A 19,129-nucleotide genomic window follows, 5' to 3' on the forward strand; every position below is an offset into this window, starting at 1 on the left:
TCAAAATTGGATCATCTTGTTTATTATATTCTGATGAGGAAATTACAACTTAGGTTTTTATGGTTTGTATTTAGAATGTTCCCCACTAGTTAGGCAATATAGAAATGCTCAGAGAGGAAAAGATTAGATTATAAGAATCATAACCATATCAGTGGATTAATCCATTCAATGGTTTAGTAATTTAAATGGATTATTGGGTGGTAGCTGTAGACAGGTAGAGGAAGTAGGTCACTGGGTACATGCCCTTGGGGACTATATCTTGTCCCTGACTCCTCTCCTCTCTTTTGGCTTCCCAGCTACCATGAGCTGAGAAGTTTTCCTCCGCATGCCCTTCTATCATCATATTTCTGCCTTCGAGGCAGCTAACTGTGAACTGGGACCTCTGAAACTATGAGCCCAAAATAAACTTTTCTTACTCCAAGTTATTCTTGTCAGGTGTTTTGGTCAGTGATGACAAGCTGACAAATGCAGAGTTGACGTGACCTGGCCAAGTCACATTGCTACCATAGACATCACTGGTAGAATGGGAAGACCACTGGTTGCTGAGCAAGCCACTTCCTCCACTACTTATATGACCTTGGACAAAAATACTTAAATCTGTTGAGACTTCAAAGGACTGATCCTTGTTAGAAGGCAATGAAATGAGAACAGAGACTACCTTAAGGACTGTTTCCCTTAGATTCACTATGACCAGAAGCAGCAAGTAAGAAACAGACACAAAAGGAGACTATACGTGAGCTGATTTCCCTAATTCTTTTTTTTTAAGTTTTTTTTTTAATTTTTTATTGTTGGCTGTTCAAAACATTACATAGTTCTTGATATATCATATTTCACACTTTGATTCAAGTGGGTTATGAGCTCCCATTTTTACCCCATATACAGATTGCAGAATCACATCAGTTACACATCCATTGATTTACAATAGATCCTCCACCAAAGTTTAAGGTTAATGCAGCTCCTGAGAGAGTAATAAGCCTAATAGGTCCTGGAAGCCCAGAGCCACAGATCCACAGATCCACAGCCTTTCATTCACAGGCCAACCTAGTTAGACATTTTAGTATTCTGTTTCTTAATTGATCCTTCAGGCCTAGCACAGGTGGCCTGTATTTGTTAAGCTTTGATTTCCTCAAATCTGATATTTAATAATCATAGTACAATGGTAACATCAAAGATCACTGATCTGCCTGGTGCAGTGGTTCATGCCTGTAATCCTAGCAGCTTGGGAGGCTGATGCAGGAGGATCTTAAGTTCAAAGCCAGCCTCAGTAACAGTGAGGCGCTAAGCAACTCAATGAGACCCTGTCTCTAATAAAATACAAAATAGGGCTGGGGATGTGGCTCAGTGGTTGAATGTCCCTGAGTTCAAGCCCTGGTACCAAAAAAAAAAATCACTGATCACAGATCACTATAACAGATATAAAAATAATTAAAAAATTAGACTATTGTGAGAATTACCAAAATGTGGTACAGAGATATGAAATGAGTTCTTGCTGGTAGAAACATAGTGCTGATAGACTTGCTTGATAAAGGGTAGCCTCAAGCAGCCTTCAGTTTGTAAAAACAAACAAACAAACAAACAAAAAAACCCCACAATATCTGCAAGTACAATAGAACAAAGTATAACTGTATACTTTGTAGGCTCATCCTAAACCTTGAGGAGATGGCTTATATGAAGAGTCCAGCATGGTACCAGACCCATAAAGCAAGGGAAGGGTGCTTCATAGATGGCTTTCTTAGTTGGGGAACTGAAAGTGAGATGCAAGTCTCCTGACTCTCCAATCTAATGCTCTTTCTAAATAGCAACTGCCATTTACTGAGCATTCACTTTGTGCCAATAGAATGGTAAGTTGAAAGAGGAGATAAAAGTCTGATTATTTTAAGAAAGTATTATATCTAGAAATCTGTTTAAATTCATTAGCCTATATGAGTTTATCAAAGTTTATAATGAACTTAAAATAAGTTTATAATTAATTTAACATAATTAGGAACTTGCTTCATAAAGGTAACCAGCAATTAAATAAAGCAATAAAAAGGATGAAATTTCATTTAGAATAGAACAAAAAGGAAGAGTGGGGTGTGTGTATGTACATTTATAAAGAAAATTAAAAAAAAAACTACATGTGCCATATATAAAAAAACTATATTAGAATATATAAAGTAAGATGAATAAATTCATATATATTCCATATTATTATACAGAAAAACAGTTTTCACTAGGTAAAGCTAAAAGTCCTTACTAACAAAGAGCCCAGGAATTATAATGATAATCTAGTCCCTAGGATATCCTAAGACGTAAAGTATAGTAATTAAATTAATAAATTAACAACAATAAAATGATTAAAGCAGGGCTGCAGATGTATAGAATATGTAAAGTCTTGGTTTCAATCTCTAGCACCTCACAAAAAAAAGTGTGTGCATTTGTGTGTGTGTGTATAAAAGCAGTGTGGGACATATAGAAAGAAATTTAATGTATACTATATCATAAAGTTAGGAAAAGTAATGATTACTTAATAATTACCTAATTATACCTTGATAATTAACAGAATGACTGGTTAACCTCTAAATACAAGACAAAAAAAAAATGTTTCAGACCAACACTTATATTACATACCAGAAGAAAACCCTAGAGGATTAAAGAGTTAAAATATTTCCTTTAATTCTTATCAAAGTTAGAAGGAAAAAAATCAAATATTTGTGCAGTCTTTAGAGGGACAGATGCCTTTACATAGTTAATGGTAACAATATAAATCACAAAGGAAAAAAATAAATAGCTCAAAAACATCAAGAAAAACGATTATAATATAAAAAACTAAATTAATAAAGAGATACACAACTGGGAACCACTTATAATAAGATAGTATATACAGCAAATAAAGAATTTACTCAAATATCCAAAAATATTAAAATCTCAAGAAATAAATGATCAAAGGATATAAATATACTATGCACATAAGAAGAAATTCAAGTAAAATACATGTATAAATAAGTTCTTGGAAAGATATTTATAATAGTAACAAACTGGAGACAAACTTTCCAGTATAAGTCATATCAATTCAACAGACTATTAGATTATAATTATGAAAACCGGAAGAAACTATTTAATGGTGGAGGAGAGTCCAATAAAATAATTTCACTTATTGTGCACACAGAAAAAGACAAAAATGAAAATCACTGTCGACATAGAATAGTTGACTAATGGACAGCTATACTAGTTGCTGAACGTTACAGACTTGAATGCCTATTTTCTTCAACACATATATGAAAGCAACAAGTTAAACAAAAGATATCAGTAATATTAGAGTCAAGTGGTAAATTATTAGGTTTCTTAGAGTTGAGATCTTTCACCATGTCAGGACCTTATAGAGCACTTATGGTTCCCAAAGATGTTGGAGAAGGCAATCATACCAAGAATGTGCAATTATTGTCACACCTTTGTTTATGGAGTCCTTTTATGGGATGTCAGTGTCACCAGCATGCTTTCCTCCTTAATTAAAAAAGGGGCAAATTCCCTTATTTTTCTATTTTGTGTTAGACTTTCTAAAGATATCAAAGATCCTTTATGGAATGGGACTGTATATAAACAAACCAACCAAGTTTCCTTAATCACCGCACCTAATGAAAATTTTCATTTACTAATATTGGAATGAAGACGAAGAGGAAAACACATTTATTCAATCCTGGATTTATGATTTTAACAGTCCAATAACCTCATCTTAACTACTAAAGGTAGTAGAATAATCAAACCCAAAATATCTAAATATTTAGTAAAGTTCATATTTAAACTTTTGAAAATGAAAATAAGTCTCAGTTGAAAAGTTCAGGTAAGGAGAAAGGAACATTTTTAAAGGAATTAAAAACTGTGGCTCAGTTTCAAAGTAACCATGGCTGGCAGAAAATCAAGGTTTTCCATACTGAGTCCTAGGCAGTGACAGCGATGGGGTACAGGTTTCATGAATATATGTTTTTTAAACTTGAAATCAATAAGTGTAATATGAGCATTTCTTGGACTTTATTTGAATTTATTTGAATTTTAACAGCTACTGACAGATGTGCTTAGAATGAATAGGCCCCAATTCCCAAATAGCACAGTATTTCAAATCTATTTTAGACTCTGAAATGAGAGCTGATTCCAGGAAGACAGCTCGGAACCTTTTTCCCAGCTGCAGAAATAACTCCTCTTGTTGCCCCTCTGACCTACACCAGGGGAAGCTGCTTGAAAAGATGTTCTTTTGCCTACAATCCTTTTACCACTGTAGCCCACAAACGGAAAAACAAACTGTTGGCTCCTCTTCAGAAAACTCATGCTCACATCCCCAAAAACAGGTAGATAAATAAAGCCAAAGAGTTCCTTTAATCCCTTTCCGATTTTCCAAAATGATCTTGATATTTTTGTTACCTCAGGGAGGCCTAGTATTCGTACAGCTTATAAAATGGGGCTCATCTACCAGCAATTAGTCACTAATGACCTTCCCCCCCAAACTTAATTCATCCAGGGAGGTACCTCCCTCCCAACCCTCAATTTCTTGACACCTTGCTCCATTAGTCATAATTCCCAACTCACTACTCCACCAGTTCCCTCTCCCTTCTGGTTCCCACACCTTTAGATGTACAAAGCTTTCTCATTTGAAAGTAAAAGCTTCTTACCAAATTCTCCTCCAGCTATCGCCCTTATTTCTCTTCTTCATACCCAGGCTTTGGGAGCTCAACGAATTTCTATTAAGTCAAATGGAAATTCTGACTTAGCTCAGACACAGTAATAATGACTCTATTAGGAGCCTAGGTGCCAAGCACTCTTATAAAACTTAAAACAAAAACACACCCTTTTCTTGCTTAAAAAAATGCATGAATAATCCATGTTCATTATAACAAGTCAACAATACAGAGATAAAGACAGCATCAATGTCTCCCTCTATGCAGTTCCATCTCTTATTTGTTGCATCCACCAAAGACAAAAGAATATTAACTCTATTTTATGGATGGAAAAAAAAAACTTAAACTGAGAAAGGCTCGGAGAACATCCTGTGGAGTTCAAAAACAGAACATTAGGGTCAGATTGCCTGGATTCACTTCTTGGCTTTGTCATTTACTATTTGTTCATGGGCACATTACTTAATACTTCTGCAGGGTTATTTATTTTTTTCTTTTTCTGTTAAATAGGACTATGATAGTACTTAGTTCATAGGGGTTGTGGTGAGGATGTCATATGTCCAAATGTGAAATTGTTAGAATAAACCCTACTTGGTTGTAAACCCTACTCAAGTGTGTTGGTGGATCTTGTTTACTTGTATCTCTTTTTTTCTTTTTCTTTTTCTTTTCTTTTCTTTTTTTTTTGGTATTGGGGATTGAACCCAGGGCCTTGTGAATGTTAGGCAAGTGTTGTACCACTGAGCCATATCCCCAACCCTTTTAATTTCCTTTTTGACCCAAAATTGGTTTAAGAGAGTTCTTTATTTATATCTGCTGTTATACAACCATTGTCAGAAAACATTGCCCAATTTTTTTCTACTTTTTTTCAAAATATTGAGAATTTTTATGTTGCCTCAATTTTTGCAAATGTCCAATGGGCACATAAGTAGAGGTATTCTCTATTTTCAGGATGTCAGGTCTCAGAGAGCACAAATAATGAGTGTTGACATTCCTTAAATATTTTATACATAAAAAATTCTTTCTTTTTTTTCCCTTTGTTCTTTACAATAATTCTGCACTTTACAACAATTCTGTGTGGTACTATTATTAATGGTACCTCCTGGTAAAATTAGTACCATTTATGGGCACTATTATTATGCCTATTTTACAGATAAGAAAACAAGCAAATAAGTAAGATCATTTAATGATCCAAGATCATTTAATTTGGAATTTGGACCAACAGTCTGGCTTTGAACTCACCAGTCTTAATCACTACAATTTCCTATAGTTCATTGGTACATATAAAGATCAACCTTATTAACATCTTTTAGGTGTTCAGTATTTTTACTTTATTTTTTATATTCTATCATGCACTAAGAGATATAAAGTCGCCTTTTACTATTGAGTTTCTCTCCTTGTATTTTCTACAAGTTTTGTGTCTGTGTTTTTTTACATTGCTTTCTGCAAAAAATTCATTCTGTGGGAGCAAATTTTTATCACATGCACAACAGATAAAGCACTAATCTCCAGGATATATGAAGAATTTAAAAATCTTAATGGCAAAAAAACAAATAACCCAATCAATAAACTGGCCAAGGAACTGAATAGACACTTTGCAGAAGAGGGTATACAATCAATCAACAAATATATGAAAAAATGTTCAACACCTCTAGCAATCAGATAAATACAAATCAAAACTACTCTAAGATTTCATCTCACACCAGTCAGAATGGTAGCTATTAAGAATAAAAACAACAATATGTGTTGGTGAGGATGTGGGGGAAAAGGCACACTCATACACTGCTGGTGGGACTGCAAGTTGGTGCAGCCAATATGGAAAGCAGTAAGGAGATTCCTTGGAAAACTTGCAATGGAACCACTATTTGACCCATCCATCCCACTCCTTGGTTTATACCCAAAGGACTTAAAAACAGCATACTACAGGGACGCAGCCACATCAATGTTTATAGCAGCACAATTCACAATAGCAAAATTGTGGAACCAACCTAGATGCCCTTCAGTAGATGAATGGATAAAGAAAATATGATATATCTATCTATCTATATCTATATCTATATCTATCTATCTATCTATCTATATATATATACACACACACACACACACGCACACACACACAGTAGAATATTACTCATCATTAAAAGAGAATAAAATCATGGCATTTGCAGGTAACTGGATGGAGTTGGAGAATATTATGCTAAGTGAAGTAAGCCAATCCCCAAAAAACAAATGCCAAATATTTTCTCTGACATGAGGATGATGATCCATAATGGGGATGGCGGGGGAGCATTGGAGGAATGGAGGAACTTTAGATAGGGCAAAGGGGATGAAGGGGAAGGGAGGTGGGATGAAGGGTAGGAAAGATGGTGGAATGAGATGGACATCATTACCCTAAGTACACGTATGAAGACACGAATGGTGTGATTCTACTTTGTGTACAACCAGACATGAAAATTTGTGCTCTATATGTGTAATATGAATTGAAATGTATTCTACTGTCATATATAACAAATTAGAATAAAAATCAGTAGTTGAAAAAAGAACTATATTCTGAAAAGCATAAAAAAAATGATTCATCTTTCATCAAAAAAATTCATTCTGATTCAGTAAAACATCTCTTTAAGGATCTCTTCTTGGTCAGAATTTTAGTTCTCCCCCCATGTTCTCCTGTTCTTCTCCATGACGGTGTTTGGTTGCATGGAAAGAGAATAGTTTTGTAGTCCTGTGACTGTGGGAAAGAAAAGACTTGTTTGGTTCTTGGCTTCTTGGGGCTCCATACCAAGGCTCTTTGTCTAGATCCTGGGTACCTTGCTGGCCTTGAGGCTAAAATCCTTGGCTAAAAGAAGAGGAGGTTCTTCCCCCCTCAGGGAAATTCCCAAGTTCTGGTTATGACTCTCATTCATTAACAGCCTGGTAACTCTTTATAACTCTAGGATCTCCTTCTCTAATCAGCTTCCTAGCCAGTCACTTAGTTATGGTTGGGACTTCTATGTTCCTTGATCTTTGTGAGAATCAAGGTCAGCTCAGAGCACCAACTCTAGTTCTCTCTTCATTTATCAGACTGCACCATTGCTCTCTCACTGCTCTGCCACCTCTGATGTATGGAAGCATAGTTCATGGTGTACCTCTCCTGTGAGAAATGGGGCAAAAGTCTGTGTTCTTGGCTTTCTTTCAATCCTTTTTGGGTTCCTTCTATGGACTCTGACTCAGAGAACAGAGGTCAGAAGACACATGTCTCACCTCTAAATTCATCTGTTCACATGGTCCTCTAGGGCTAGAAGGAAGGAGGACGCTCCCTACTTCATTGATTCTTCTCTACACCTCTGCTTCTTTAGCTTTCATGGAGAAGTAATTCAGGAAGTGTTGGGTGAGGCCTGAGAGGCAGGCCAATGCTGGTAGTCCATGGACCACACTTTGAGTTGGTAAGCCACCACATCATCCTTTTTGTTTTCCTGAAAGGCATCTATCCAAGGAAAAAAATATATCCAGCTAACATTATCCCTATGATACATGTTATTGATTCAATTCTCACATTACCCTTTGTGTAATGATATGTGATATAAAACAGATGAAAACTTAGGCTCAAGTAGGTTAAGCATTTGCCGGAAGACACAGCAGGTCACTGTATTCTTCCCCTTCTCCTTGCTATTCCTTTTCATCTGCCTCATCCAACCATTGTCAAAAGAAGAACATGCTTTTCTTTCAATCCCACTTTTGATTATACAAATTTTCATACATACATAGGAACAGGAAATACTAAGATTAAATATATATGTGTGTGTTTATACATCTGTGTGTGTCTATTTATACACACACACACACACACACACACACATATCACCAGTTAACATTTATTATATTTACTTTCCTTTCCTCCATCCTTTTCAATCTCTCTCCCTCCCCGTCTTTTTCTCCCCCTTAGTATTCACATAATTCTATAAGAAATATAATATCCAGTCCATATTCAAATTTCCTCCAGTGTTCAAAAAATGTCTTTCATAGCTTCTCTGCCCCCTACCTGAACTAGGATCATATATCTTCTTTAAAACAATTAATCATCTAAATTTACACTTACTTTTCTTTTTGTATTTTAAAAGCTGGTATAAATACAGGCGTTTGTACTGTGTAACATAAACACACAACAGTGGCTGTGTCATTCTGCTACTGTATTGCATCCCATGTGGGGACCCTCCCACTAGCCAGGACACAGGTCCAGTCATAAGTCATATATTATAGGGATAATGTTCTGCCTACCCCTGGCTGATTTGGGTTACCCCTGCCATCTGGCTCTATGACCCTGGAGCCAGTCTGTCAAGCCAGGACTTTACACTGACCTGTAGCTTCTTACAGTTTCACCAAGCACAGTTACTTATATTTATTGTCTGAGTACTAATAAGTAGAAAATTATTAAATCATAATTACTAACTTTCCTAGGGTAAATCATTACCCACATCCTAGCAACTCAAATATTTTCTTCCCTCTTATCTTTATTTATATGATCTTTCTAAGAGGCAAAGGACAAAGCTACTTGGTTAATCACTTCAAACCTCTTTTTGACCATTCCCTTTACACAGTTTAATGGACATTCTATGGGAAACAGAGGAAATTAACCAAGTGTACTTCTGCCACTCTTGTCTACCAACATTCTTTTGAGTCTTAAGAAAGGGCCATATTGTTTTGAGGTCCTCAGCTTTCTAAACTGGGTGGCCTAGCCCAAAGAACAATAATTCTGTACAAACAAGTTTGTTTAAAGAAGTTAAGTCAAGTGTGAAAGATCCCTTTCAAAACAAGAACTGAGTAACAATATTTGAGGAGTCGAAAGAAAACAAGACTATACAATTCACAGACTCTCTTCATTCATCTTACAGAGAGTTTACCTTTTAAAAAAGTCACGCTTTTTCTGTTTCCCAGAGATTTTAAACATTTCAGTATTTCACGATGTACAGATGCGTAGCTAAACCACACTCTTCCCAAGAAGCCTTCCTTCCCCCACCCTTGCTCATTTTTCTTCTCTAGTGGGCCACACATTTCAGAGATTTTATATTAGTTTTCTTTATTCTTCCCTTAAAAAAATAACAGAATCAGGATGTTTCAGTCCCTAGTGTTGAAACTGTATCTTACTCTTTTCAACAGTTTCTAGTCCATACCCTAGGACACATGCAGAATGGAAACACTTTCCAAATGATTTAACACTCAAAGAATATTATCACTACTCACTTTCCAATTTTAAAAGCAAAAAGGTTCCCTATTTTTAATAACCTTATGTGTATGTAGCCTTCTTCTAGGCACTTTGATGAAAAGAAAATATTATACCACACGATCTGTAATGTTAAGAAATAAGAAATTCTCCAAGTGTCTGCCTTCCCACTATTCTGATTTTATCCAAGGGTCTTGGCACTCAGCCTTGACTCTGGAATACAGACCCGGTTCAAATCTCTACCAATGAATTAGATCAACAGTCGCCTTGTAGCTTCACCCCTATCATCCCCCCTCATTTATCACGGGTTTCAGCTCCTGGCTCATTCTTACTTCTCTCTTCTCTTTCAGTGATTTCAATATACACAAGAGATCCTTCCCACCCCGGCCTCTTGGTTTATTGACCTCCTCCTCTGTCTGTAATGACCTTGTCCTCAATTTTCCTCATTAGAGCTCAATATAGATGGAGGAGTAGGATTCTGATTAACCCCCTGCAGTCTTCTTTTAGGTCACTACCTCTTTCATCCTTACAGCCTACTCTCCCTGATATTTGATCTCAACAACTCTTCAATACCTGGGTCTTCCAATCCATTGACCAGACTACCTTTTAAATGACCTTCATCCCTGTATGTCCTCTGCTTAAATTCTAAGATCAATGATTGTAATTATGCTCTTGCCCTTCTTGCTTTGCTCTGACTAAACACATTTCTGCTCTCCTCACACTATAAGTGGAATGTGGCTAAAAGGAAATTCACAACCAAACTGATGGGCCTAATTTCAAATTCATGACCTTAATGTGGTCTGATGGTCATACCTCAGTCCAGCCATTCTTGTAATCTCTAGAATTTCATACTTTCTTCTCTCTCCTCAGCCTTCTACTGCTTCTTGCTCTATCCTCATGCTCACTGACAGTCTTGCTTTCTCCTTTACTGAGAACACTGAAGCAATCAGAAGAGAATTTCACAGATCTCACTATCACTCCCACCCACCTACTAGCATACACACCCTCACACTTCGCCTTCCTGCTGGTTCCAGAAGTAAACATGTCATGTTTCTATCTAGCGATGACTCTTCCTCCTCCACTTAGGCCCTAGATTTTGTCTCCTCTTATCTATTCAAGAATATCCCTCCAATAATCCTGCTTTGTATCTCCTACAACATTACTTTCTGCTCCCTACTAGAGTACTCACATCAGCATATACACATACTTTTTTGTCTTTCATTTAAAAAATATTTTCTTTGACTCAAGTTTCCCAACCAGCTATCATCTCATTTCTTTGAAGCAAAATTCCTTAAAAGAATTATGTATATGTTCTCCTTCTTTCATTTTCTTTTAAATCCATTAGAATTGAGCTGTTAACCTGAACACTGCACTGAGAGAGTTCTTGCCATCACTCCATTTCTTTGTTTTTGTTTGGAGCAAATTCCTTGCAAGAATTATTGATATCTGCCATCTCAAATTTCTTTCCTTCCATTCCCTTTAAAACCTATTCCACAAATCAGGAGTCTAAGCTACTTGGGAGGTCGAGGTAGGAGGACCACTTGGTTCACAAGTGAGACCAATGTAGGCAACATGGTGAGATTCCATTTTAAAACAAAATTGCTATTCCAACTCCTACCATGCCACTTCAAGTGCTCTCGATCAGTCACCAGTAATTCTTTTGTTGTAAAATCTGATGGTCAAGTCTCAGACTTCATCCTCTCTGACCTATCAGCACTACATGAAACAGTTAAACACCCTCCTTTCCACATTTAGATTCCAGCTCACAGCACACTCTGGGCTTTCCTCCTACCTTCATGGATTCTCCTCAGTCTCCTTTGCTGGCTTTTCTTCTTCCTGACCTTGTAAATTTAGAGGATACAGGCCTCTGTTTATCCACACTCACACCATTGGTAACCTCCTCCATCCTCTGGCTTCAAACAGCATGTATGCTGATTATCCCAAAGTGTGTATCCTCATCCTATACCTCCCCTGACCTCCAAACTCATAATGCCCACTTGGTATTCAATTCTGTTGCCTAACAACACCTCAAAATTAATATGTCCAAAAGCAAGGGATTTTCCTGCAAAGATCTGTTCCATCACCACCTTCCACATCTCTGTTTTTAGCAACCCCATCCTACCAGTTGCTCAGGTCGAAAATCTTGAGAATCATCTTTGATTTCTCTCCTTCTCGTAGACCCCAATTCAATTCATCATGAAACCATTCTGGCTGTACCATCATACTATACAGACCATTCACCTCCATTGCCATCACCCAGTCTGAGGAACATCTTTTACCTGTATTACTACAATAGCCTTCTCACAGATGTCCTTAAATCTACCTCTGCTTCCACACTAATTTTCACTCAGGAATGAGAGTGATCCGTGCAAAACATAAGTCAGGTTTTGAGTTCTCTGCTCAAAGTCCTGCAGTGGTTTACCATTTCACTAAGAATAAAACTCAAATTTCTTGCAACAGTATCCAACCCCCTCCTTGATGTTAGCCTTCATCATTTACTCACCCCAGCACAGTGGCTGCCTTGTTCCTGGAACACCCCAGGCATGTTCCTATCTTAGGGCCTCTGCTTAGCTCTTCTTTCTTCCTGAATGCTTTTCTCCAGACTTCCCCTTAGCTCACTTCCTCAACTTCTTGGATTTCTGCTAAAATCTCATCTTTTTAATGAGACTTCCTCTGACCACCTAATTAAATACTACAATCTGCTCTTCACTCCCTATTCTAAGAACTCTCATTTCTCTTATTCTATTGTTTTTTCCCATAATATTTAAACTTTCTAACATGTCATATTGCTTACCTGCTATTTTTGTTTATTATATTTCTCCCCTGCTAAAATATAAACTCTTAAAAGAGAAAAAATCTTTGTTCTGTTCATTGACATATATGAAGGGGCTAGGAGTGCCAGGCACACAGTAGATATACAATAAATATTGGTAGAGCAGTTTAAAACTTAAAAAGACTTTATGTATTCCTTGAAGGGTTGGTAATATTTCTCAAAATCATTTTAACCTCATGCTATTTCTGTAGACTTTTCCCCCACACTTCTGATTCAATTTATTTACAGTCTCTAGGTCTATTCAGTTTTTCTATTGCACTTCAGTCATTGTTCATGAGTTATAAATGTCTATGAAGTCATGTATTTCATGTAAGTTTGAAAACAGAATGGCATGCTTTCTTAAATTTCTTTAAAGCACTACTGTGACTGTAGTTTTCATTCCAAAATTTGATTGTTTTCTCTTGTTCCTTCTATTATCAGTCTTTGATTGTTTCATAAATTTCTCCAATTACCATTACCTTTTCTCTCTTTAGCCAAACTCTGTTGGTCTTTTACAATGCTCACCAAAATTCCCAGTTTCCTTCTTTTTACAGGCTCAGGGGAGAATTATTACCATCCCTGCCCGCCACCCCACCTTGGAGTTAGGCAAAGGCATATCGCTGATTCTGGCTAATGATATATACCACATCTGATGGACAGATTTAAAAACCTATGCATATGTAAAGCATTGTCTTTTCAATAAACAACGCTAAGTCAATTACATATTCCTATGGGGGAAAATTATGACCCTTATCACACCATTTACAAAGATCAGTTCCAGATGGATGGCAGACATGTGAAAGATCTTGGAGAAGTTAGAATTCTTAAATAGGGCAAAGAAAGTACTAACTTAAAGAGGAAAATGATAAATTGGAACATATTAGGATTAAAAATGTTTACTCTTCAAAAAGTACCATTAAGATAGTGAAAAAGCAACCCACAGAATGGAAGATATCTGCAAAACACGTGGCTGAAAAGGGCCTATCAAACCTATACAAAGGATTCTTACAAATAATGTGCAACAGAATATCCAATAGAAAAATGGGGAAAAGACACAGGCATTACCCAAAAGAAGTTATCCAACCAACCAGAAAACATAAGAAAAGTTCTCAATTCAACGAACATCAGGAAAATGCAAATTAAAACCAAATGACACCATTACCCATAGAAAGGCTAAAATAAACACAGATAGTCCTAGAGGCGACTCTCATGAGACTTAAGAGACAGAGTTGCAAGACTATGGAGTGGATGTCCTGAGTCTGAGCGGTGGGCCGTGCAACTGTCAGTGGGTCGGTGGGTTTCAGGAATGCTTCATCTGGAAGGAACCCTTACTGGCCTGGGGTCTGGCTGCTATCAACATGAGCACCCTGGATGGGATCAAGAAGACCCCACTCCTCCAAGTCCACAGCTGCGCCACTCCCGATGTGGGCTTCACCCACATCAGTGTCAGGGACCCTATGAGGACAGTGAGACACCTAGTAGTGGCGGAGATGGGTGACAGCAGATTGGTGTCCCAACATATTCACACCGCTGGGACTTCCAAACGGGAGGTCGGGGGGCACGTCTGGGACACTGCAGGCAGTGGCAATACTCCTTAGATCCTAATCTATGGGGGTCATGGTCATGGAGTCACCACAGTGGGGCAGGAAGTGGCATGGTCACCCACCGAGAGCCTGGAAACAGCCTCTACCTCTGTTGCAACTGATGGAAGCCTAACTTTCATGGTCAAGAGACACTTAGCCTAAGTGGGAAGAAGGCCCTAGAAACTTATGGCACAGAGAGGGCAGCCTCTGAAATGATGGCCAGGTCCAAAGACATGAAGACTAAAAAGTGTGCTCTCTTAGTAACAGGGTATGAGAAGCAGATTGAGAAAATAGCAAGTCAAGAAATGCAAATGCAGGAGGAAAATGGAGGAATAAAAGAGGTGAAAGAGGAGGCAGGGTCCCGTCTCCTGAATGTGGAGCCCAATATGAACCCTCTGGAGGCCATCCGGCTGGAACTGGACACTGCCAATGCTCAAGCTAACTAAGCCTTCCTCCAGCTGGAGCTCAAGCTTGGGTGGATGCGTCAGTAAGACCTGGAACTGAGGAACTACATCATTCAGAACATCCCTGGCTTGTGGATCACCACTCTTCAGAACCGCCGCAGCTGTACCCAGTGATTAGGACCCAAGATGAAGAGATGTTAACCTATATAACCAATCTGGAGGTGAAGGAGCTCAGATACCATAGGACAAATTGCAAGTTCAAGTTCTTTCAAAGCAATCCCTTCTTCAGAAACAAGCTGATTACCAAAGAGTATGAGGTCGAATCCTCTGGCCAAGTGTATCTCATTCTGCTCTGATCATATGGCTCAAGGGCCATGAACCATAGGTTGGGAACCCAGATGTCCTCATCAACTTCTTCACCTAGTTTTCAGACCACAGTCATCCAGAGTGCGACAGAACTTCTGAGATGATCAAAGAGAACTTCTGGCCAGATTCCCTAGAATACTACCTGTTACATAGAGAATCAGAAGTCACCAGACAAGGAATCAGAAGTCACCAGACAAGGAAGCCAGTAGAGATACCCAGGTCCTTTGGGTTCTAATCTGGAACCTTTGCACTTGGGATTACTCCCCACAAGATCCTGTACCACCACCTCCTGCTGGACCTATGATTATTGATGTGCCTTTTACTTTTGTGTATGTGTGTATGTGTATGCTGACCTTTCTATACCATTTTTTAAATGTTTTTTAGTTGTAGATGGACACAATACCTTCATTTTGTTTGTTTAGTTGTTTTAGGCAAGGGTTCTACCACTGAGCCACAGCCACAGAAAACTTTGTTTTCTCTCAGCCTCAAGATTGACAACTTCTTAGCTGTGCTGCTGAATTTGCACATGTTCTTCATGCTATTTTGCATTAACATCACATGATGCCTGGCCATATATGGTTCACACCTTTTTTAACCAAGCAGATGATGCTACAGATTGCACTGTTTGGACTCTACTTGTTTGCAGGGTTTCTGCTCTCTATATTACCATCTGGATTTCTAGCTATGTGTAGGAGCCTACTCTATGCACTCTTCTCTGGATTTGGCAGCATAGACTCATGGCCTGTGGACAATTACTGGGCATTAAGTCCAGTGAGAAAAACAGTGGTCTGTGTGATTTATGTGACTTCACTGTTCTTCCTGTTTCTCTGATCACCTATTGCTGCCTGCTGCTGGCTATCCTTACCCCTTTGGGCTACTGAATAAATAAATTCCAGATTGTTCTCAGCTCCACTTTCTGGTTTCTGGTAAACAAGAATTTCTAGAACTGGTGATGGGCCAAGATTTTCTGCCAGAATACAAAAGACTTTTCCATTCCTTTTCCAAAAGATCTCTCCAATTCTTTACCACTACCACCAACCACCTTCATCATCCAGAAACCCTACTGTTAGACAAGTGGCTGGGGTGACAATTTAGAACCCTATTTTCATGTGAAAGGCAGTTAATGGTGTCCTGGTCAAGTTCCAGATTTTCTCAGCTCCAACCAGTGAATTCATACAAATTTAGGTTATCTTTATTTGTCCCCCTTCCTTAGTCTGAAAATGATTAGGTGCCAGATGTGCCAGGGTACATACACACTTATCTTTAACCTCTTTTTCTCATGTCTCTTTTTTGAAAAAGTGGTGGTTCAAAAACATAGGCAAAAGGAGGCTTTATAGTGTAACTTAGCTCTATCATTTCCAGAGGCAGAGAGGTTGTCCTGTAAAATCGACTGCCAGAGGCCCTATTGCCTACTCTGCTTTCTTCCCAGATTCAGTAATGCTTAGAAGGTTAAAAAGATACAGATCTAGAGAGAATGAAAGGTGATTTCAAGTTCATAGAGGTTTGTAAGGCTTTATAAAGAGACTAGTGGGTGTTCTAAGCAGAGAAAACTGAACAAAAAGGTCAGAGGTAAAGCAGAAATTAATTAGCCAGGGGAAAACTGGGACTAAAAATAAGACTAGTTTGCATGAGAGCCTGTGAGGAAGAGGTATTTACTCCGTTAGTGGTAATGGGAGGAGAAATATTTCTCTCAGGATTGGGATAGAAAAACTGAAGGTGACTGGAGTGTTAAATATGATAGCAAGAGAGGCATTCTTTGAAGAAACACAATTGTCTTTGGGTGTTTTCCTGTGGCCTTAAATTATGTGGAAGATTAATACTATGCCCCTTAATTTTACTATGCTTAGTAAACTCCTGTTTCTCTATTCTGCTGATTGGGAAGGTTGAGCTATACCAATTTATTTTGCTTGTAATTAGGAATAGTTGGAAGAATATCTTTTCTGTACAATATAAGGAATTATGTGAATATTCATAACAATTTTCATCTTGTTTTGGTTTCTGTTGAAACTGTATCCCCCCAAAATTTAATTTGAATAACTTGGTCTTGTCAGAACCAGAAAACTGGAAATTGTTGTCTTTGTGGAAAAATAACCTACAAAAAGTTTGTGGCTCTAATTGAGTGTCTTATTTGATTATTTGTCCTGATAACAGCACAGTAATTGATGTGTCTCTTTCCTAAACAGCATAAATGCTTGTAATATTGCCACATTTGCCTTTCTTTATATGCATGATAATAAAATAAAAACATTCTACTCTTAAGAAAAAAAAAAGGATAGAAAATAAGCTGGGAAACAAAGTACACAGAGAAGCCAGAAGACTCATTTTCTGTTAGGGAGAGAGTAGTCTGGTGCAAATACTTTAGAAAATTGTTTGGCAATATCTACACACACCCTCTAATCTAGCTCTGGGAAAATACTCAACAGAAATGAATACATATATTCACCCAAAGACATGGATAAAAGTTTTTATTAACAGAATTAGCACAATTGTAATACCAGACACCGGGAACTGCCCCAATGTTCATAAATAGTAGAAAAAAGGTTTTTCCTTGCTTTTTTTTTTTCAGGATAGAGGACCAAACTCAGGGCTTTGTGCATGCTAGCAAAATAAGTTTTTAAATATTCACACAATGGAAGGATATGAGAAATAATCATGCTTAAATGAAATAATATTAATAAATCTCACAAATATGATGTTGGATCTCAGAAGATAAACATGAAAGTGCATGCTACATAATTCCATTTATATATGAAGTTTAGGAACAGGTAAAACCAACATGGTAGTAGAAGTCAGAATAGTGACTACTACCAAGAACAATCAAGGGTCTCAAACTACCCTACATGTAGGCCTACAGGTTAAGCTTCTTAGTTAATGGATGCTAGATCAGATGAAAACACCTTGTAACTTAGTATTGTGTCAGTATTTACACCAACATCCTAAGCTCTAATTCTCATGAGGGAACACAAAGAAAGCCAAGTGACACTGGCGCACATACAGAATTATATTACAGGAAAGGAATCCTGAGTTTAGGGAACTTGAATGTTTTGAAGAGAGACATTATCTTTATTATTCTGAATAGTAAATAAACCTGTCCCTTTTTCTTTTGTAAGAGAGACAATCTACTTTTTGAACTTGTAAACAAGGCTGCTTTTTGCTCTGAGGAAGACATATCTTCTAAGCTGTTCACAGATATCTTTGAAAAGATATTCTGAACACTGTCAGTCAGTGCCTCTGTTTACAAGATTGGCAAAAACATGGGAGACACATGGAGACCTGTCTCCCAATGTTTACTTTGGGGTGTAAGTAACTATTGACTGGAAGGTAATATATGGGGATAGTGGGTTCTAAAGGGCTGGTAATGTTTTGTGTCTTGATTGAGATGCTGGATATATGGGTGAATATATTTCAATTTGTGAAACTTCATTGAGTTATACATTTGGTAAACACTTTTCTGTATGTATATTATACTTTAATAAGCAAAGTAAGCAAAAAAAAAAAAAAAGGTCAAAAGAAAACCAAAAGAACCCAATTATTTTTCTTGAACCTCTGTGCTAGAAAATAGTCCACTTAAAGTTGTGTTTCAGATCTCTTTGGGTAGGCCAAGAATCCATGGATGAAAATGCTAATAGGATCATTTGCTGTGCCACATTCAAATGGCCAAATTCCATTTCCTAAGAATGAAAATGCTCAATTTTCTAGGCATGGACCATCAATTTTTAGTATTTACAGTACTTTGCTCATTTAGTTGTAAACAGTTCACTAATAATGGCTTGTGATGCTTCATTTTCAAAGCTCAGTTCTTCCAATGAAGTAAATAATAAAATCCACATATTACTTAGTTCTCTTATTTAGCACAGATGATGCCACCCTAAAGACTGGCTCTAGCATATACTTATTTTTTAAGATGGTCTCTATTTTAAAGTTTATGTTTGCTGTTTTCAGGCTTCCCTCTTTGAGGTACAAATATTTTACTTGATAAGAGTTAAAAACATTTTCAACTCGCATCTTTTACACATTCAGAGAAGACTACAGCATTAATAGCAACAAATCTGTATAACCCAGGGATGATGGTGCATACCTGTAATACCAGCAATTTGGGAAACTGAGGAAAGAGGATCACAAGT

The 19,129-nt window shown here is 37.5% G+C and overlaps 2 protein-coding genes across 8 annotated transcripts in view; one reads left to right on the plus strand and one right to left on the minus strand.

Moving 5' to 3' along the window:
- Window positions 1-19,129, minus strand: part of Acyp2 (acylphosphatase 2) — a 155,179-nt gene that overhangs the window by 32,098 nt on the left and 103,952 nt on the right. The window contains exon 4 of one of the 7 annotated variants that reach the window (XR_007348070.1): window positions 7,221-7,371. The exons of 5 other annotated variants lie outside the window; for them this stretch is intronic. Coding sequence is in view for 1 of the 2 variants with exons in the window: in XM_048804345.1 (XP_048660302.1) it covers window positions 4,644-4,712 (69 nt within the window). In the remaining variant the exon portion in view is untranslated. Of the gene's footprint in view, window positions 1-4,643; window positions 4,713-7,220; window positions 7,372-19,129 lie in introns of all 7 variants that reach the window. One more of the 7 variants, XM_048804345.1, reaches the window with a different exon arrangement.
- On the plus strand, window positions 14,011-15,393 carry Tspyl6 (TSPY like 6). Its single transcript, XM_015479380.2, is given in 4 exon segments — window positions 14,011-14,214; window positions 14,364-14,790; window positions 14,793-14,972; window positions 14,975-15,393. Coding segments are annotated over 4 exon segments (1,077 nt in total). The 3' UTR covers window positions 15,241-15,393.

This window comes from Marmota marmota, unplaced genomic scaffold, assembly GCF_001458135.2.
Source record: "Marmota marmota marmota unplaced genomic scaffold, marMar, whole genome shotgun sequence".
Classification (NCBI taxonomy): Eukaryota; Metazoa; Chordata; class Mammalia; order Rodentia; family Sciuridae; genus Marmota; species Marmota marmota.